This window comes from Ptiloglossa arizonensis, chromosome 5 (genome assembly GCF_051014685.1).
Source record: "Ptiloglossa arizonensis isolate GNS036 chromosome 5, iyPtiAriz1_principal, whole genome shotgun sequence".
Taxonomy (NCBI): Eukaryota; Metazoa; Arthropoda; class Insecta; order Hymenoptera; family Colletidae; genus Ptiloglossa; species Ptiloglossa arizonensis.
Window position 1 is genome coordinate 18,968,647 of NC_135052.1, and position 22,935 is coordinate 18,991,581.

The 22,935-nt window shown below is 37.3% G+C and overlaps 1 protein-coding gene across 7 annotated transcripts in view; it reads left to right on the forward strand.

Moving 5' to 3' along the window:
• Positions 1–22,935, forward strand: part of Dysc (whirlin protein dyschronic) — a 226,673-nt gene that overhangs the window by 114,455 nt on the left and 89,283 nt on the right. For all 7 annotated transcript variants that reach the window (XR_012992002.1, XR_012992004.1, XR_012992003.1 and 4 more), the window contains 4 exons: positions 14,961–15,284; positions 17,303–17,535; positions 17,975–18,275; positions 19,437–19,496. Coding sequence is in view for 2 of the 7 variants with exons in the window: in XM_076311025.1 (XP_076167140.1) it covers positions 14,961–15,284; positions 17,303–17,535; positions 17,975–18,275; positions 19,437–19,496 (918 nt within the window). In the remaining 5 variants the exon portion in view is untranslated. The remainder of the gene's footprint in view (positions 1–14,960; positions 15,285–17,302; positions 17,536–17,974; positions 18,276–19,436; positions 19,497–22,935) is intronic.

Below are 22,935 nucleotides of genomic sequence, written 5' to 3' on the forward strand. Positions count from 1 at the left end.
TTTTTTAAATCGTTCCCCTCGAATTTGTCGCGATATTTTCACGCTTCTTTTTTCTTTTTTTTTCTTTACCATTCGTATATTCGTTCGCGCGAGTTCCAGCCTCGAACAGAAAGAGCATTCTCGATCGGTAGGCTTCAATGGAGGGATAAAGTAACACTTTCCGATTCCAATAGCGCGGGTAACTCGATTCTATCGCGACCTTACGAGTTTCCGGAAGAATGCGAAAAAGACTATTTTATCGTTGAATTCTTCTCGTCGAACGAGGGAAAATTTATCCGAACTGCATCTCCATAGCGTTTCTCCTTCATTTCCATGCTTTTTAGAGACACGTGGGACTTGAAAAATTCCCAGCCTCCTTTTATAGAAGTACAGTTTCAACTGCAGTATGTATATAGGTAACTAATACACAAAGTGATGCAGAAGTGCATGTCTATACTTCAGGGGATGAATCTATACACTGATGTGTATTAAACATTCAGGGGTGATGCTGTCAGTGACTGTAAATCACAATTTTAATTTAGAAAATAAATAATTCGAAGTATCTTTAATAGTCGAGAAGACGTACAAACTTATTTAAATATTTTCTAAATAAAACAATAGAATTTTACAAAAAGAGTAGGATTCAACTCAGACTAATTTAAACAGAATTGTTGTTGAATGCAATGCAAGTTACTCTGAGGAGAAAAATTATTTACTTAAAGAGATACATTAGTTTATTATATTCTATCATAAAAAAAAGGAAGAACTTTCCACTGGACTTAAAATGTAAAATTATTGCAATTTTTCTTTGCAAATTGGTGCAAGAAATATTGGTCGAAATTTTCCATGAAAAATATATCCAATTGTTGCAATTTCACCTTGCAAATTGGTGCAAGTGATATGTGTCAAAGTCTTTCGAGACATCGAAACGTATCGACATATGAAACATATCGTCGCTAGATTTTTGCAACGCGTTAAATATATTCAAGAGTTTCCGAAGAACTGCGTTTAAGCCGACAGGTGGCCACTTTGAATATTTTCTTTCGGAGCAAGTAATAATTCATAAAGTACCCGACAGGTTGTAGCTCGAAAACAGGGTAATACAGAACACTTTTAATATAAAAAAAAAAAGAAAACACCCTGTATGTTTCGTCTATGATACCGAACGAGAGATCACAGACATCGTATACGACATTTCGTGTTTACTGTTGAATTTATTTCCGAATACAACGGATAAGTGTCACTACTCGCGAGTCGCGAAACCAACGTGACCGGAAACTTAGAATAGTTTCAAATCGACACGAGTGAGAAATTTTTCCTATTTTTCTCCAAGAGAGAATTTTTCTGTTATTCTTTACTAGTTTCGATCTAGTTTGTATCTTTTACACAACACATGTTCTCCACAACGATCATTGATTCGATCAATCAAAACCACTCTACTGTGAAGAGATATAAAAAGTATCCCTAAGTGACGTTCACGAGAGAAATATATATTTTCGTTGAGAAACTACATTTTCTATGTTCTGGTATCGATATTAATAATGACGTTAGTTTGATTTCACGCGATACGAAATTCTGACCAATAGAGAAACAATATTGTAACAAAGAATCTCAATACTGAGATGCAAAGAAATATCTTTGCCTGACAATCTTGCGAAAAATTGTTTTCGCGAGAGTGACGTCATTTATTTTCTAAGATACAAAATTCTGACCAGTAGGAAAATTAAACATTTTTTAAAAAGTCTCATCGCAATGTTTGAATTCCATTTATGTGAATTTTCTTCGGTTGTTCGACATAGTTCTATGGAAGCGATGTGACCGAAATAAAATTGAAATTTTCCTTGAAATATTCAATGTTAACCCACTGCTTTTCTTACGTATACATATTTTCCATAGCTTTGCATGTCTCCTCGGTTTGTCGATCGAAGCGACTTAGTTTTACGAACCGACGTAACCGGGCCGAGATTTCGTCTTTCTGTGAAATATCTAACGCTGACCTACTGTTTTCTCTACGTGTACACAGCCGCTCGAAAGTTTGGAGCACTCTTCGATCTTTATAAACGTAAATCGGGAATAAATAAAATCCCCCGATAGTTCTGAAAACAATCTCGGTTTGAATCTATTTATTTCTACGATGTATTAACATCACACGAAGAACACGTTTAGAAATAATTACACAATTTCTTAACTAGATACGTAAACAATTGTAAATAAATAATCGATCCTTAGTAAGTATCGAGTTTTCTTGATAATTCTACTGTAATATTTTCTCAGTCGCTTCGTAAATCGTAAATGAAATATATTCCTCATAGATTATTAATTTTATTTTATAATATTACTTGATAATCGATGACAACTATAATTTATTTATGTTTCGATAACGAGTGTCACAATCAACAGCAAGGTGGATCTCACTGTCCTCCTGAACGCTAAAATTTTGTTCAAAGACATTATTTCTAATATTTTCGAGAAAATACATTTGTATTTACTAATATGGACAAGATTCACCCATGGTTCTTATATTTGGCTCAGTTTCTTTACCATGAGTCTCACATGCTACTCTAAACGAAAAGGTTAAGTTTCTATAACGAGTGTCATAATCAACAACAAGGTGGATCAACTCTCACTGTCCTCATGAACCCTAAAATTTTGTTCAAAGACATTATTTGTAGTATTTTCAAGAAAATACATTTGCACTTACTAATATGGACAAGATTCACCTATGGTTCTTATATTTAGCCCAGTTTCCTTATCACGAGTCTCACATGTTACTCTAAACGAAAAGGTTAAGTTTCTATAACGATTGTCATAATCAACTCTCACTATCCTCGTGAACCCTAAAATTTTTTTTGAAGACATTATTTCTAATATTTTCAAGAAAATATAATACATTGCACTTACAAATATGGACAAGATTCACCCATGGTTTTTATATTTGGCTCAGTTTCCTTACCACGAATCTCACATGCTACTCTAAACGAAAAGTTTCTATAACGAGTGTCATAATCAACAATAAGGTGGATCAACTCTCACTGTCCTGAACGCTAAAATTTTGTTCAAAGACATTATTTGTAGTATTTTCAAAAAAATACATTTGCACTTACTAATATAGACAAGATTCACCATTTAGCCCAGTTTCCTTATCACGAGTCTCACATGTTACTCTAAACGAAAAGGTTAAGTTTCTATAACGATTGTCATAATCAACTCTCACTATCCTCGTGAACCCTAAAATTTCTTTTGAAGACATTATTTCTAATATTTTCAAGAAAATACATTGCACTTACAAATATGGACAAGATTCACCCATGGTTTTTATATTTAGCTCAGTTTCTTTACCACGAATCTCACATGCTACTCTAAACGAAAAGTTTCTATAACGAGTGTCATAATCAACAAGGTGTACCAACTCTCACTGTCCTGAACGCTAAAATTTTGTTCAAAGACATTATTTCTATTTTCAATCAAACACATTTGAACGAATATAGAAAAGACTCACCCATAGTAACGGGTGTAACATTCTAGACAAAGGGGTTAACGTTTGGATGCTCGAAACTTCATAGCGCCTGTGTACCGCACGAACGACATATCGAACGAGAGATCAGAGCCAACAGTTCGAAACCGCACACGGAGTACTGGGAATAAATCATTGGCAGGGCTCGGCCAGGGTATCTGTCCACGAAGGACATCGCCAGGAGTCTCTCATCCCGAGGAGAATCGGTTTCGTTTCGAAATATCGCGGGAAATCACGAATGGCGAGCAGGGGGGCCGATGGTCTGTCGCCACGATTTCCAGAACGACTTCCTCGCGCGTTGGTAGCATCGAATCGAATCGAAGTTGTCCTCGAGTGGTCCGAAAATACGTACACCAGGGATACCAACCATCGCCGACACACAAACGCGCACACATAAACACGCTACACTGGCCGTTAAGTCGTGTGCAACGTCGCGAACGGAAATAGTCCTGGCCAGGATACGATAACGAGTTTCGGCCGACTTGGCTCGCGGCTTCACGCGCCCTTCGACCTCATGAATTATTTATTTAATTGGCCCCCGGAAGATGGACGACGAACACGAAATTGCCGGGGATACGCGCGGCCTATAAACTCTCCACGGATGGCTTCTGCGCGGCCTCGCGGCCATCGTAATTTACAAGTTGCCGCGGGGGGTACCTCCGCGTCTACCATTGTTTCCTGGCGTGTTGGGTGTCGACCAGAGAAACCCTGGTGTAAGAATTATGCGAATGATATCGATGACAATTACCACCTTGGATGGAATTCGGTAACTGGGAAGTTGATACCGAAGGAGATCGTTGAGAAGTATCGAATAGCTGTTAGAAGGGAGTTGGTTGAACTAGGTGTCTTGTAACTTTTCATCGATAGCAATCTTTGTTATTTGTATCTTTAACGAGGTCTATATTTAACGGTAGATATTTGGAAAATCGCGTGAGGTATTGTGCAGAGCAAATCGATGACAATTGCCATTTTGGATGTAGAGTTGATACAGAAGAAGATTGTTGAGAAGTATAGAATAGCTGTTAGGAGGGAGTTGGATGAACTAGGTGCCTTGTAACTTTTCATCGATAGCAATCTTTGTTATTTGTATCTTTAACGAGGTCTATATTTAACGGTAGATATTTGGAAAATCACGTGAGGTATAATTGTACAGAGCAAATCGATGACAATTGCCACCTTCGATGGAATTCGATAACTGTGAAGTTGATATGGAAGGAGATTGTTGAGAAGTATAGAATAGCTGTTAGAAGGAGGTTGGATGAACTAGGTGCCTTGTAACTTTTCATCGATAACAGTCTTTGTTATTTGTATCTTTAATGAGGTTAGGAAGATAGTGAATATGTAAATTTAACGGTAGACCTTTGGAAAATCACGTGAGGTATAATTGTACAGAGCAAATCGATGACAATTGCCATTTTGGATGTAAAGTTGATACAGAAGGAGATTATTGAGAAGTATAGAATAGCTATTAGAAGGAGGTTGGATGAACTAGGTGCCTTGTAACTTTTCATCGATAGCAATCTTTGTTATTTGTATCTTTAACGAGGTCTAAATTTAACGGTACATATTTGGAAAATCGCGTGAGGTATAATTGTACAGAGCAAATCGATGACAATTATCATTTTGGATAGAATTTGGTAACTGTGAAGTTGATACAGAAGGAGATTGTCGAGAAGTATAGAATAGCTACTAGAAGGGAGTTGGATGAACTAAGTGCCTTGTAACTTTTCATCAATAGCAGTCTTTGTTATTTGTATCTTTAACGAGGTCTAAATTTAACGTTAGACCTTTAGAAAATCGCGTGAGGTACAATTATGTGAATGCTATCGATGACAATTGCCACCTTCGATGGAATTCGATAACTGTGAAGTTGATATGGAAGGAGATTGTTGAGAAGTATAGAATAGCTGTTAGAAGGGAGTTGGATGAACTAGGTGCCTTGTAACTTTTCATCGATAGCAATCTTTGTTATTTGTATCTTTAACGAAGTCTAAATTTAACAGTAGACCTTTGGAAAATCGCGTGAGATACAATTATGTGAATACTATCGATGACAATTACTATCTTCAATGGAATTCGATAACTGTGAACTTGATACGGAAGGAGAATGTTGAGAAGTATAGAGCAGCTACTAGAAGAGAATGAACTAGGTGTACTATAACTTTTCATCGATAACAATCTTTGTTATTTGTATCTTTATCGAGGTTAGAAAAATAATGAATATGTAAATGTAACGTTAGACCTTTGGAAAATCACGTGAGATACAATTGTGCAGAGCAAATCGATGACAATTACCATCTTGAATAGAATTCGATAACTGTGAAGTTGATACAGAAGGAGATTATTGAGAAGTATAGAGCAGCTACTAGAAGAGAATGAACTAAGTGTACTATAACTTTTCATCGATAACAATCTTTGGTATTTGTATCTATAACTAAGTTAGAAAGATAATGAATATGTAAATTTAACGGTAGATCTTTGGAAAATCACGTGAGATACAATTGTGCAGAGCAAATCGATGACAATTACCATCTTGGCTAGAATTCGATAACTGTGAAGTTGATACAGAAGGAGATTGTTGAGAATTATAGAGCAGCTACTAGAAGAGGATGAACTAGGTGTACTATAACTTTTCATCGATAATAATCTTTATTATTTGTATCTCTAACGAGGTTAGAAAGATGACGAATGTCTAAATTTAACGTTAGACCTTTGGAAAACCGCGTGGGGTGCCTCAGAAAACTGCGTGAGGTAAAATTATGCAGAGCAAATCAATGACTCGGAAAATGTGAAGTTGATAAGGAAGGGGAATGTTGAGAACTATAGACCAGCCTTTCTAGAAGAGTGTTAGCTGTACTATATACTCGTGCTTGAATCTTAACAATTTCCATCGACAAGAAAATGAACAATCTCTGCTATTACAGCTTCTAGAAGGAAGTTAGATGAACTAAATGTCTCATAATTAATGCTACCTCTCAACCAGGTGACAAGAAAACAAACAATCTTTGTTATCTGTACCTTTAACAATTTAGAAAAATAATAAATGTTTAAGTATAAGTTAAGTATATGTTATACAAGTTTAAGTAAATGTTAAGTATACACTGTTATACAAGTATAACAGTAGACCTTTAGAAAACCATAGAGAGACTTCATAAAAGAGGGTTCAATCCATGAAATTGTCTCTCTAGACCACGTACGAGAATCATTCAGAAGAAGAAACACTTTATTACCATAATCCTTACCCTTCGCGAAAAACAAATCAATCTTCGTTAATACCTCGAACGTCCCCAATATTTTTGTACGGTGTTAAATGTAAAATTTTAGGAAAATCTGAAAGAAAGGTGTCGATTTTTCGAAATGGTGAAAATGGTGTTTTCCGTTTATTCGGTAATGGTTTCGAGCGATCGGTCGAGTTTACATTCGCTACGAGACACGTGTATCCTAGTTACTTTATCGACCGATCTTCGAAAAGTTTTCGTACCGAGCGACCAGAACGTAGATAGGATCGCGACACGTCCTTCGGACGCATTGTAATTTCGATAAGCTCGTTCGAAGGCTGGCAAACGAGACGGATGAGGCGAACCGTGTCAAAAGTTCACGACAGAGTCGTTCGTTCGGTCGTTCGGTTCGACTTGCACCGAAATAGTTCGCTGGGAAAATCGTTCACGAATCGCGAACTCTACGAGTTTTCGAGCAGATTGAAAATGCACTTCGACACACGGGATCGTCTCCCCGAGTAACGGTTTGCTTTTTCGTTCTACGAAATCTCCAGTCTGTTCATCGTTCCTCGAGAAACTTTATTTCGATTGTTTATCGGATTGTTATCGATTTGGACTGTTCACGATTCGAAAACGATTAGAAAACTTTTAGAGCGGATCCATCCCTTTCGTTAATATCGATTCCTCCATTTTAAATATATATGTCTAAAATAACTTTTACACGTTACAGATATTTTTTCTCGGTTCTGTGTACACGATAATTGGAATAAATTGGTTAGAGTGCAAAGGCAAGTACAGGTCTATGGTATTGTTAACGTAATCGCGAAAACAACGCAACAAGAGTGTAATAAATTAACACAAAATGAAATTTACACGAAAGAAACTTTCTTTAATGAAATCTGAAGATACTGATTATAATCGAACACTTAGGGGCGAGCAAAACGTCAAGTTGAACGAAAATATAATATTCGTAGCACAATATGTACAGTATGGTTCAATCTCGATAAAAACTCGTCGGCTGACATTATAATTAAAATTTCCTTCTATAGATCAATCACGAAGAACCTGCGCAAAATTATTAAGTAATTTTCCACCAGAAAGAACACAATAACGGAAAGTTTAACATGAACGGTAAATTCTCGAGAATTCTGTGAAATTCTCCCGCAAATTGAACGCGTGTAAACAGTACACGACACGTAATTCAATACTGAAAGGATTCGTCGAAACATTAGAAAAAAACGCGACAAAATTTTGAAATATTAATTTCGTCCAAAGAGTGAAAGTGCAAGAAATATTTTCCAGTATGGTTTCGATTAAAACGATCTTTCGTCATAACTATCTTTCGATATTAACCAGCGAACGATGTGTAGAAAATTAATAATTCACCATCGAGAAAATTGCACGAATAAAGTGTCCGGTGAAAGAAAAGTGTAAAATTTTCAAACACCTGGAAAGAAGACTATGTACATTTCACAGGGGCGTAATTGGCTGGAAAACATACGATTCCGGAGAAACTTCCTCCGGGATTATTACGGATAAGAATCTGCGTGACTTTTTAATCGTCGGGAAGCACGCGAAACGCGGGCTTCCGTTTTGCATTGGTACCGGCAAAGCGACGACTATTACGCCATTTCACGTGGAAATGGCCACGATAATGACGTTGTCCTCCACCAGGGTAAAAGGACAATATTCCAGGAAGCGGATCTCCGTCTCCTTTATAGTTAAGTGATCGTTTGTACCTTTTCACTCTCAAAGGAAATCTGTCATGGATTTGTACGCTACTATTTGAAGGCGAGATCGCAAAGTGGGACACTCGCTAAATTCAAAACTGTATCCCGCACGGATATGAATTCTTCCATTAAAGACTTTTATTTTTTTTTGGCGAAAATTTAACGTTAGAATCACCGTTACCGAACGTCGAAAGATACAATATTTCACGTAATACCAAAAGAATGCAAATTTAAATCGCGATTGGAATAAACTTTGCACGAATTATTATTTATATTGATGTTTCGAATTAAATATTTCCTGAAAGGAATGTTTCGAAAATGGTTCTCTTTCGTTAGTCGAGAAGACTAGATTTTACTCGCTCGATTTATGAATAATTTTTAAATTTCTAAAATTTTGCTGAAATTTTAAATTTTACCAGGAGAGTACTATACATCGTCACGTGTAAATATTTTGATTTGTTTCTTGAAATCGACAGTTGTTATTCTTTTGTAAAATATAATTTTATTATTGTTACAAAGATAATTATTCTGCGAATTAGTAAAATGTAAATACGTTGTACCCGAATAATTACATCATTGTGCAATAATATAAATTAACTTTGAACAAAATTTATAATTAAAAAGGATGAAATCTGCTGATCAAGTCTTCTCTAAGACATCTCTCTAATTATTCTTGATAACGAAGAAAGTATTCATCAGCCCTTGACCTAACCTCAAATGTACACATACTATAGATCGTTTCAAATCGCATCAAACTGACGAGTTACAGTCGAAGACTACTGTTGAACCTAACCTCGAATAAAATTTAAAATCAAAGAAGATTTTCATCGATCAGCACCTATCGAAATAAACTTTGCACGAATTATTATTTACATTGATATTTCGAATTATTTATTTCCCGAATGGAATGTTTCGAAAATAGTTCTCTTTCGTTAGTCGAGAAAACTAGATTTGACTCGCTCGATTTACGAATAATTTTTGAATTTCTTAAAATTTTACCGAAATTTTAAATTTCAGCACCTATCAATTGTAAAGATTAGCTTCTTTCTTTGATTCCAAGAACAAAGACGACTGCGTGTCGTTCTGAATCCGCTGACGAAGTCGTTTCTAAGATATTTCTCTAATTATTCTTGATAACGAAGAAAGTATTCATCAGCCCTTGACCTAACCTCAAATGTACACATACTATAGATCGTTTCAAATCGCATCAAACTGACGAGTTACAGTCGAAGACTACTGTTGAACCTAACCTCGAATAAAATTTAAAATCAAAGAAGATTTTCATCGATCAGCACCTATCGAAATAAACTTTGCACGAATTATTATTTACATTGATATTTCGAATTATTTATTTCCCGAATGGAATGTTTCGAAAATAGTTCTCTTTCGTTAGTCGAGAAAACTAGATTTGACTCGCTCGATTTACGAATAATTTTTGAATTTCTTAAAATTTTACCGAAATTTTAAATTTCAGCACCTATCAATTGTAAAGATTAGCTTCTTTCTTTGATTCCAAGAACAAAGACGACTGCGTGTCGTTCTGAATCCGCTGACGAAGTCGTTTCTAAGATATTTCTCTAATTATTTTTGATAACGAAGAAAGTATTCCTCAGCCCCTGACCTAACCTCAAATGTACACATACTTTAGATCGTTTCAAATCGCATCAAACTGACGAGTTACAGTCGAAGACTACTGTTGAACCTAACCTCGAATAAAATTTAAAATCAAAGAAGATTTTCATCGATCAGCACCTATCGAAATAAACTTTGCACGAATTATTATTTACATTGATATTTCGAATTATTTATTTCCCGAATGGAATGTTTCGAAAATAGTTCTCTTTCGTTAGTCGAGAAAACTAGATTTGACTCGCTCGATTTACGAATAATTTTTGAATTTCTTAAAATTTTACCGAAATTTTAAATTTCAGCACCTATCAATTGTAAAGATTAGCTTCTTTCTTTGATTCCAAGAACAAAGACGACTGCGTGTCGTTCTGAATCCGCTGACGAAGTCGTTTCTAAGATATTTCTCTAATTATTTTTGATAACGAAGAAAGTATTCCTCAGCCCCTGACCTAACCTCAAATGTACACATACTTTAGATCGTTTCAAATCGCATCAAACTGACGAGTTACAGTCGAAGACTACTGTTGAACCTAACCTCGAATAAAATTTAAAATCAAAGAAGATTTTCATCGATCAGCACCTATCGAAATAAACTTTGCACGAATTATTATTTACATTGATATTTCGAATTATTTATTTCCCGAATGGAATGTTTCGAAAATAGTTCTCTTTCGTTAGTCGAGAAAACTAGATTTGACTCGCTCGATTTACGAATAATTTTTCAATCCCTTAAAATTTTGCCGAAATTTTAAATTTCAGCACCTATCAATTGTAAAGATTAGCTTCTTTCTTTGATTCCAAGAACAAAGACGTCTGCGTGTCGTCCTGAATCCGCTGACGAAGTCGTCTCTAAGATATTTCTCGAGATGCTCTCAGTACCGAAGAGGGTTCTCCCGACCTCTAATTTAACCTCGAGAATAAACATATACTTTCGACTGCTTTGAGCCGCAGTCAAGTGTGCGTTCCATTCCTGGAAGATGGTAGGAATAATTTATGCATTCTCGGCTCGGAAGAAAAAATTGTTCGCGTGCCTGAAGGATTCAACGAGACACGGAAGAACAGCGACGCCAGCACGTACCCTCGCACAGATACGACGAAATTGCATCTTCTTGGCGTCGCGGGCCAGAAACATAGAGTCCTAAGGACGTGATCCGGGCTGGGTCAAGGATAGGCAGGATGTGACGTCACGAACCGCCAGGAGATCGATATCCTAGCTACCAAGTGGCGTCACCGCAAAACGCACTGTCTGCTCCTTGTTGACCTTACACGTGCCAATTTTATTCCTACGTGTGTTACGACGATCCCTCCTTGGAATCCATTCTGTGACAGACTTTCTACAGGTGCGCAGTAGTCTGTCTCGGAAAACTTCAACTCCGAAATGATCCTGAAATATTGGTTTTCAGTAAGGTGGATATTCAGTGAAACGTTTAGGATTTCGTTCGGAAATAGGTACTTGACCTTTCACTCGCATTTGGGTTGTCTTGGGGACTGTTCTTTCAGAGGTTGGATCTTGAAGTATTTCTAAAATATAATACATTGGTCGTATTAAAAAGAAATAATAAAGAAAGTAACATAAGGGGTATAATTTTAGAGAATTGAAAAAATATAAAAATAATTGCAATAATAAAAATAGAAACAAAGGTAGGGTAGAAGAAATAGTCTTATTTGTCTGTGAAGAAAGTTAGGTTGAAACAAAAATATATTAAATTCACTGGAATTGAATCTAACCTATAATCATATGAAAAGACAAGATTAGAATTAGGAAGAATAGAAGAAGTAATCTTATTTGTCTGTGAAGAAAGTTAGGTTAAAATAAATGTGTACTAAATCCATTGGAATGTACCTAACCTATAATAATATAAAAGAGCAAGATGTAAGAAATATTGAAATAATTGTAATAATAAGAGAAAAATATACGAGGCAAATAAAAAGGAAGAATGGAGGAAATAATCTTATTTATCTGTGAAGAAAGTTAGGTTAAAATAAATGTGTACTAAATCCATTGGAATGAAACCTAACCTATAATAATATAAAAGGACAAGATGTAAAAAATATTGAAACAATTGTAATAATAAAAGAAAAATATACGAAATAGAAGAAAGAAGAATAGAATAAATAATCTTATCTGTGTGTAAAGAAAGGTTAGGTTAAAATAAATATGTACTAAGTCCATTGGAATGTACCTAACCTATAATAATATAAAAGAGCAAGATGTAAGAAATATTGAAACAATTGCGATAATAAGAGAAAAATATACGGAATAGAAGAAAGAAGAATAAATAATCTTATCTGTATGTAAAGAAAGGTTAGGTGACACCAAAGAAGATGCACTAAATCGTCTTCATGTATTTATTTTGAAATATGTGCACGCAGGTGTTTAGGATCGGGGAATTACAGAGTTTATGGGTTAACTGAATTATCATTGAGCTGGTTTTGCGTCTAGCGGTGGTGTAGCTGCAAGCTGGTGTCTGAAATTTAGCGAAGGATAATTCGACGGTGTCGTAGCATTCATGCGCGGGGAATAGTATAGAAATCGTTTGCTCCTCGTTGACCTCACGCGCACCGATTGTCTGCTGTTTCACTTGCCAAGGCTGCCTCGAAAGAAACCCTTCACGGACAATGATTTCTTTCAGTTTGCTGAGGCACGACATGTACAAGCGATCTATTCTGAGGTCGTCAACGAGGAATCCTTTCCTGGGTGATACGTATCGTGGATTCTTTTGCATAAGAGGACCGTTCTAAATCTTGAACGACGTTCAGTGAACAACCTTAGTCCACCGACACTTTTATGCATTCGACGGAATGTCCCTTTTGATGCGATGTAACGCAATTGTATTAAAAACTATAGAAACAGAACTGAATGTAAATTATGACGAGAAATATTCACCGATCCGAATGTACACTGTCTGCAAGCATTGGGTGCAATCTAAACCTATGCACGGAAATTGTACGCGATTGATTGCGAGTGTAACACGTGTATTAAGAGCAATTAACAGAATTTATAATAGAGGAAGATAACGAGGACTGATTGTTCAAGTGGATTTTTTTTTTTAATATTATAACGTTTGTAGAATTTCAGAAACGTTTTTTAAAATTCATTTAAAGCAATGTAGGTGTAAATTAAATACGTAACTGCTATTGTAACCATTAAATTTATATATTTTTAATGCTTGCTTGAAATATTGTAAAATGGTAACGGTTAGGTTACCATAAAGAAGTTTGTAATCTTTGACTACTAATTCCATGGTAACGACTTTCAGAAGTGTTGTATAAATACTTTCATGGACGGTTATAAGTATAGACGACCATTAAAACTACTTTGAGATAATTATTAAGACATTTTGTTCATTATATATTTTTATTAATAAAATACATTAATTTGATTCTTTTGCTCTGTTACTGTCAATGTATTAAGGAAGTAAACTTTCGTGGTACTAAGAGCAATTATTACACGAAGGGATTATTAATAAACCCTTATCACACCGAATATTAAGTAACCTTAAGAAAGTAAACTTCTTCGGAACAAGGAGTAATTATTGCATGGAAGGTTTATTAACAACCCTTCGCTGAATAATTGCTCTTGACATCGAACAAACTTCCTCAATATCTTCGTTATAACTTCATCTACATGGATTCAACTAACTGGAATAATTTGCAAAAATAAACAACAATATATAGAATATACAATATAATAATTATCAATGAATGACAATCGTAAAAATAAAATAATATTTTCATGTCCTAACCATAGATATTGAAATCCTGTAGGACCTCGTGACCATTGAATCGATAAACGTTAATAAAATTCTTCAACGAACTTTAATAAACTATAGAACACAATACAATATACTAATAATTATTCATGAACAATAATTGTAAAAATAAAATAATATTTTCATGCCCCAACCATAGATGTTAAAGTCTTGTAGGTTACAGGACCTCGGTTACAGGACCTCGTGACCACTGAATCGATAAACTTTAATAAAATTCTTCAACGAACTTCAATAAACTATAGTACACAATACAATATACTAATAATTATTTATGAGCAACAATTGTAAAAATAAGATAATATTTTCATGCCCCAACCATAGATATTAAAGTCTTGTAGGTTACAGGACCTCGGTTACAGGACCTCGTGACCACTGAATCGATAAACTTTAATAAAATTCTTCAACGAACTTCAATAAACTATAGTACACAATACAATATACTAATAATTATTTATGAGCAACAATTGTAAAAATAAGATAATATTTTCATGCCCCAACCATAGATATTAAAGTCTTGTAGGTTACAGGACCTCGGTTACAGGACCTCGTGACCACTGAATCGATAAACTTTAATAAAATTCTTCAACGAACTTCAATAAACTATAGTACACAATACAATATACTAATAATTATTCATGAGCAACAATTGTAAAAATAAAATAATATTTTTCTCTCCTAACCATAGATATTGAAATCCTGTAGGACCTCGTGACCATTGAATCGATAAACTTTAATAAAATTCTTCAACGAACTTCAATAAACTATAAAACACAATACAATATACTAATAATTATTCATAAGCAACAGTTGTAAAAATAAGATAATATTTTTCTCTCCTAACCATAGATATTGAAATCCTGTAGGACCTCGTGACCATTGAATCGATAAACTTTAACAATATTCTTCAACGAACTTTAATAAACTATAGAACACAATACAATATATACATAATTATTCATGAACAACAATTGTAAAAATAAGATAATATTTTTCTCTCCTAACCACAGATGTTAAAGTCCTGTAGGACCTCGTGAACATTAAATCGATAAACTTCAATAATATTCTTTAACGAATTTTGATGAACTATTTTTAAGAATAATTTTCATTCTGTTCACAGATGCTGAAGTCCTGTAGAACCCTCAGCATGACGGTACGCGGACCAGCCTTGGATCCCCGCTGCAGAGTCGGTCATCCGGTGTGGTCCACTTCCGGTCGTCAACAATCCTGCAGCTGGATGGACCGCCAAGGTCGTCCGGCCTCGCCGCCGCCTGTTTACCCACCACGTGACTCGAGGTACTGTCCAAGGACGAGGAAGGTCGAGCTCTGCATCGAACCCGGTCAGTCGCTCGGCTTGATGATCAGGGGCGGCCTCGAATACGGCCTTGGAATTTACGTCACCGGGGTCGACAAGGACAGCGTGGCCGATCGAGCCGGAGTGTTGGTAAGAATCAATGAACAAGCGAATTCGTACGTTTGTGTCTCTGTTCGTGAACTCGATTCACTATAGTTTCGTTAGGCTTCGTTCCCTGGCCACCGACTGGAATACTTCCATAAAATTCGAATCGAGAGAAGTTTTCTTTCTCCCTTCATTTCTATTCCGTCAGTCAACTCGAAGCTACTCTGTAAATATTTAGTTTAGAATAGTAATAGTGATGATAATGTACAGTTTTTGGAAGTTTATCGTTCTCGAAATTTTGAACTTGAAATATCGATTTCAATGGAATATTGTTACCGAGTCGAAGCTACTCTATAAATATTTATTTTAGAATAGTAATAGTGATGATAATGTACAGTTTTTGGAAGTTTATCGTTCTCGAAATTTTGAACTTGAAATATCGATTTCAATGGAACATTGATACCGAGTCGAAGCTACTCTATAAATATTTATTTTAGAATAGTAATAATGGATAATATACAGATTTTAAAAGTTTATCTTTCTCGAAATTTTGAATTTGAAATATCGATTTCAATGGAATATTGATACCGAGTCGAAGCTACTATGTAAATATTTATTTTGTAATAGTAACGATTACGATAATGTACAGTTTTTGGAAGTTTATCGTTGGTGAATTTTTGACCTTGAAATATTGATCTGTTTTACGATTATCCTTGTGACCTTGACGTTCGAAAAATTTCTACCGTGTGGATCTGTCGATATACGGATGTGATTTGCAAACGTATAGAAACAATCGGTCGAAGAGCCGGAAATCGTAAATCTCATCGATAGGATTCAATATTCGATCGGTACAATGTTGAGTCCATGAATAAGGAATGGTATCAATTAGTCGGTTGCGTAATCCAATGTCAGGAAGAATTAATTAGTCTTTCGTGATAGAATGGATGCAAGCACTTTGATGACGAAAGTGGATCGAAATGGCACTTCACCGGTCCGCTGCTAACGATCGCGAAGATTTAATGGCGTTTGAAAGGCAAGCACTTAGGGGCGCCTCCAGTTTTCGTTCGTAGACCGGGTCTACCGTGATTGGACAAATCTCGAGAGGGGTTGACGATCACTTTTTCAACCCTCGAAATAATTCAACACCTCGTTATATATATTATATAATATATATCAATAACTTGAACGATAATGGATTTCCCCTAATTTTTAAAACGGTCTTTGAGAATTTGTAAATAGAAAATTTATCCACTGTTCCACAAATCTGTCGTGTATATCAACATTAAAATCGTCTCCAGTTCTATAAGTCTATAGGTTAGTATTAAAATCATCTACTAGTACTAAAATTTAATTCATTAAAAGAAAAGGGTATTCGTTCAATCTTGAAAGTTGGCTATTTTTACATGAAATAATGGATAATAACATTAATAATATTAACCATAATAATTCAATCGAATAATAATGATAATAATTTAGTCAAAATTTACAATATTCATTATTACCTGACGATAATTTTTTTTTCGTAATAATAATTCAATCGCTGTACAATAACATCAACAATTCACATCGTAATATTACTAACAATTCAATCGCACTATAATAATAATTCAATCACACCGTAATAATAATAACACTAATTCAGTCGCAGCATATTGATAACGACAATTCAATTGCACCACAGTACATAATAATAATAATTTAATCGCACGATAGTAATGATAGTAATAATAATAATAGTTGAATAAAATAATAATATATATTACGCGAATTGTGTTTAAAAGATAGCGACCGTGACGCAAGTTTGCGTATTCTTATCTATCGAATATAATGGGTAAATCGATCACGAATCAAAGAGATCCTAGATAAACTGATGTTAGGCAGCGTGGTGGGGGTAGCAGGTCAGTGCGCTCGAGCGGCCAATATTTTCTGCCTACACTTTAACAAAATTCTCGAGTTCGTTATCGGCACAGTATCAGACGTGTCACAGAACTTTCTTCTTCGCGACACGGTAACATTGTTCACTGACCAGTTATCAATAAATTCGTCCCGTTTTCTGTTCTCAGGTAGGCGATCAGATAATCGAGGTAAACGGCCAGAACTTCGAGGAGGCGACCCACGACGAGGCGGTGCAGATCCTGAAAACGAACAAGAGGATGACAGTCCTGATCCGTGACGTTGGGAAAGTGCCACACTCTTGCACCACCAGCCAACCCATCGTCATGCCAACGTCTAGGTACCCCGAACACGATCCCATGCTCCTGGAGAGCCCCGGAAACCATCGACCACCGAGTCCTTCGTAAGAAACATCTGTTCCTTTCAAATTGCATCGTTTTAATTAGCATTACGACGGAAATTAGCTCGAATTAGGGTGCTACCGGTGCAGTCGCAATTAAAAGCTACGGTTGGGGTCACCAATGCGGGTCGAATGCACAATTGCGACTGGTTTACCTAGACATGGACGCGTATTTTCATAAATCTAATTCGGTCCTCTTAGAAATCGATCAGATCGACTTCTGAACGTTGCGTTTAAAATATGACTCGAGTTTTAATTTTCTTTGTACTATTCTTAGTTGACTTACACTTTGTAGGCTTCGTTTAACATTCTTCGGTATCGAAGATACATTTTCTCGAATTGTATTCTTTCGAGGATGTTTGTTTCCACTTGTGATAAGGAGACACGACTTGTCACGATCACGGGTAAGGAGTAAAATATTTCTTTTCGATTCCCTGTTCAGCATCGCCAGCGATTGGAGACACCGAGGCGGTGTTCACACAGTCTCCGCCGCGACAGCCGCGATGGTTGAGGAAAAGGCAAGGGTTGTTCTCGCGAGGAGCGAGAGGGCAGCCCTCTCTCAGCTCCTGGCTGATTACAGAACACGCCGGTTGACAATAGAGGAGCTGGTGGTCAGTCTGGGCGATTTGCTGAACACCCACGAGAAGTTGACCCTGCTGACCGAGCTCAGGGAGCTCGTCGATAGCAAAGACAGAGCTGCCTTCGACGATCTGGTTTACAGGCCTCGCGTAGCCATGGCAAGGGTACGATTCATACAGTAACTATACCAAATTTATCCCGCAAAGATCACCGATCAGTGCGCGGACGAATTAACGAAATACGAAGAGAGTGTAAGGTAGTGCGAACAACTTTTAATAAATTTTAGATACTTTAGATATTTTAATACGGTTGAGATTATCGTGAAAACGCACATTCGATTCTCGTGAAAACGATCGATTCGATTGTGAAAGTTGACTTTGGAAAATGTTTCAATTTAGGTTATAGAATACGGAAATCCTGGAGATAAAATTATAGTCAACGATTACATCCCAATGTCCAAACGAAAATAGTTTCAAGCTCAGTGAGGACATTTTTTTCGAGAAATTAAATAGTTTGTGTCGAGAAAACTTGGCACGCTTGAATAATACTCGTTTTCGGGTTTGTAACCTTCTGACATTTATTTAAACAATTTCTCGAGGAGCTACCGAGCAGAAGATGTATCCTAAACACGACTGTAACGAAAATGGTAGGTTCTGGAACAAGTTATAGAACGCTCGAGGCCACGGTGGTACTACCCCCACCATATCTGGTTGCTTCCCTTCGTTTCAGAGTGGGGGTACTGGCCTTGAGCAGCCAAATAAATTCCATAGAACCGTACGAACGTTTCAACCCCACGGAATTTGAGATTAGAATTTTACCTTCACTAATCTTTTTTTAAAGCAATTTCATTGAAATTCGCAATACAAAATACATCTCGAAAGATAGTTAAACAGCTTTACAAGCATACACATTTCTCCATTTTTAAAATACTATGTAAACATACGTTACAGTGATCCTCCGAAGCAACAAATCAAAGCACGTAGATCCGGGTTAAGCCTGGCTTGGAAATAGCGTCTCGCGCGATTCAAAGTGGAGAGGGGGTGGGGGGTTGGAGGTAATAGCCTCGAGCGACCAATTAAGTTCAACCAGACTGCGCCAACGTCTCGGCTCCTTCGAGTCTGGAATTTAAACGGGCTTTTCACCACCTAACGATCTTTTCCAACAGATTTCAGGGCACCGATAAACGTACGACGAACACGTCCGTAATTGCGCGTATTTGTTTAAAAAGTTCCACCGGGTCCCCGATGAACCAGTCACCCGTTCCGGGAAGAACACAGTGACACCATCCGTATCCAACGATTAATCCATTTCCGTTTGTGTTCCAGAGAAAAGGCGACCGCGCCCATTCGGATCTAATAGTGACACCCTCCCTCCACGATCTTCCGGTAAGTGAACAGATCGTCGTATCATCGCACACATACACGTCCCGCGGGCGGGACGTTCACACGAATCTCACCTGTCACACGGTATTTTCTCTCTGTTCATCTGTCCGTCCCTCGGGACACGTTTAGAAACTCTGTCTCTGTCTTTCTCACTCTCTGTTCTGCGTTGTCCACTGTAACTGTTAGATACGTAACTGTTTCTCGTCTCTACATTTCCGTCGCCGACTTATCGCGGGGAATCCCCTAGCCTTCAGCGATCCACGCTTGTCCCCGCTCCAGGGTTCGAGGTCCGTGATCCGGTGGTTGACTTAGTGGGGGGATTCCTCGCGACCAAGGGGCACAATCTGGTATGCTCGTGTACCCCTCTCACTGAATGTATCCAGTTAGAACGCAAAGATCCCGAACCGATAGCGTCCAGAAAACGAACCTCACGGTTCGTGCAGGATATAAGAAAGAAAGAGACGATGACGAGCAGGCGGAGAAGGAGACGGAGTAACTGTCATTGTCGGTTGGAGAGGTGCGAGGAGGTAACGTCGACACGGAGTGAGTGGCGAGGACCAAGAGAAACACCTGGTGAACGTTCAATGGGGAATCATCGAAATTACCAGGACACGTCTCGGGGCTGTTACGGAGAGACGTCGATCCGAGAGAGACTGAACTTTTTCTTTTCGCTTAATTGCTCTCGGCTATCGCGGACGACCTGTGAAGCATGACTCGGTGGTGATCATCCCGCAACAATCCCAGCCCTTTCTTCTTCTAACTTCTTCTTCGTTCTTTTCTTTTCGTAGTAGCATCCTAACGGTCTTGTCTTCTATCGCTTCTTCTACTATATCTACTATTTACTTCTCGATTTAACTACCACTCTTTGTCTCTCTTTCTCTCTCTCTCTATCTATTTCTCTCTCTCTGTGCTTATGATTTCGCTTAGTGTTAGTGCTAGCGCTTCCTGGGCAGCTGTTGTCGCATCTGATTACGGGGCTGAGCTGGTTGGTGTTAATTTTCTTTCCTTTTTTAAGTTTGTTTGTTTTTCTTTTTCCTTTGATTTTTCTGGACTAGTTATGGTCGACATGTCTTGCTCGTAGTGCTTGAGTCGCGAACGTTCCAAGCCTGACAACCGAGGGATCGTAACTTGTTGCGAGTCATTGTTCAATTTTTTGCGATCGCAACGGTTTCAACGGCTTTGGACATCGCGGTTGTCTCTGGACGCGTTAGGTTAGATTGTTGCGTATAGGATGCATAGAAGCTACTAGATGCTAGAATAGTTTTGCCTATGGGTTTCTTTTCACGCTAACCACATCGGGGGAGACGTTACAATATGCGACCATTTTCGAACGAGTTCGCCTGAGCTTTGCTGGATTTCTGTTACGTTCCTGTCTCACGTCGATCGATTGCGCGATCACAGCGAACCGTCGTGTGTAATCTCGAACGAAAGGAACATTAAACGAGGTGCATAGCACTTTTATCGTATTCGAAGCGACGAAGGATGTTCGATCGAGTTTCGTCGATCGTGTTTTGTATTATCGTGACGAGTCTCGTTTTTAATATTTATTCCGGTTGTATTAGAGTTTTTTTTCTTTTTTTTTCTATTAATCGTGGTCTAGGATTCGTCGAAGTAAATCGACGAGTACAGGACAAATTTATGGTTTCACGAGCGGTTGAATACAACCGGAAGAAATATTTCTAACAAAGCTTTGTTTTTATTGGAACACGATCGGTAAAACTTGGTAATGATTATTGTCTTATTCAGCAATTATTGATATTGGTTTGAAAATTAATTTTGTCTTGATAACCCAAGAACTCAGAGAAAAGAGTCCCGAAGATACTTTGTTTTATTACAGTAAATTTTCTGAATCGATTTATTAATTGATTTTAGTGAAAGAATATATTACATTTTCGTCCATTTTGCGAAGAACGGGCACGATATATACTTTTTACGTCGGTTTGAAAATTAATTTTGTCTTGATAACCCAACAACTCAGAAACAAGAGTCCAGAAGGTACTTTGTTTTACTACAGTAAATTCTCCGAATCGATTTATTAATTGATTTTAGTGAAAGAATATATTATATTTTCGTCCATTTTGCGAAGAACGGGCACAATATATACTTTTAACGTCGTCGTAACTCGTGTTTTCATTTGAGAAACAGAGAGCATGTGCCTGTAGGCTTGCTTTCTCTGTTTCTTATGCATAAGGGGCGGAGCATAGAAATGAAAGTTGTAGTGGTGGGGTGAATGGGCGGTACGGTGGGATAGCCAGTCGGTGACCTTGAGCGGTCAATATTTTTCTGTTCCACGTGCAATCACCATTGCAACGACTCTCTCGTCTTCCATTCCTCTAAAAAAATACATAATTTATCATTCTCACTGAAAGTAACTCTAAAATCCAGTTTGAAAATATTACTAATTGCCAATAAAAAATTTCTTAACAAAAAGATCGCTCGATTTGATGAACTTATACAAACAGATTCGACTACGATACAAATTTGTGATATTTAATTTCCAAACTATCTCACTGTTGCACAATAACTGAAAAATATTACCTAACCGAAAATCGAAAAACCAAAACCACCGTACGGATTATTCGTCGAATTCAAATAATCTCCGAATGAACATTTAATATTCGAAGGGAACATTTAATATTCGATGAATAAGATTAAAATCGATATTAATAAAAATAATACGCCTTCTAATTTTCCACGAATACCCACGTGAAAAGTAGAACAAGCGGATAAAAAATATTATCGATGCGAAGAAATCGGCCCCGAAGGAGTGAACAAAATTTCTTTTCATTCGTTCGCGGGCTTTGTCGAAGTTTCAATTTTCGGTGACTGAACATCGGATCGGATCTGAACGACTTTGACTCTTCGTAGGTCTTTTCAAACTCGACGAGACGAGATTGATCGCGCACTCGATCGCAGGATGCTGAGAGTAGTTCACCGAAGATCGGCCTGATCGCATCCCTCGCGTCACGATTCCCAGACGCCTGAGGAAACTTTTACGAAAAGCTTACCAAGCTCCTGTCGCACGGTGTTCGTTGTTTCGCACGCGAGATCGGCAAGTGAAAAAAGATTCGCGAAGATCCTGGCCTGCCTTATCCAAAGCTCGGGCAAGCTCGCTGACGGCCGGTTTCGTAGCCAACGAGTTTAAACGAGAGCCCAACGTTAATCTCGAACGACTTCTCGACAAAGTGGTCCCTGTTGAAACGAAAGTTTCACACCCCCGACCCCACACCCGTTCAACCCTTGAGTTTCGTTCGCTTTGTTCTTTGACTTCCCTGTTTTAGTGTGTTAGCTTCACAGTGACGTTCCTTACTCCGGTACCCTAAACTTTGCGTTTTGCTTATCAGGATGTTAGGCAACGGGAGAGTGATTTAAATGTACACGGGAATGGTTAACCTTCGAACGAACAAGGCGATGAATCTCTCCAAGTTTTCTCGTAGAAGTA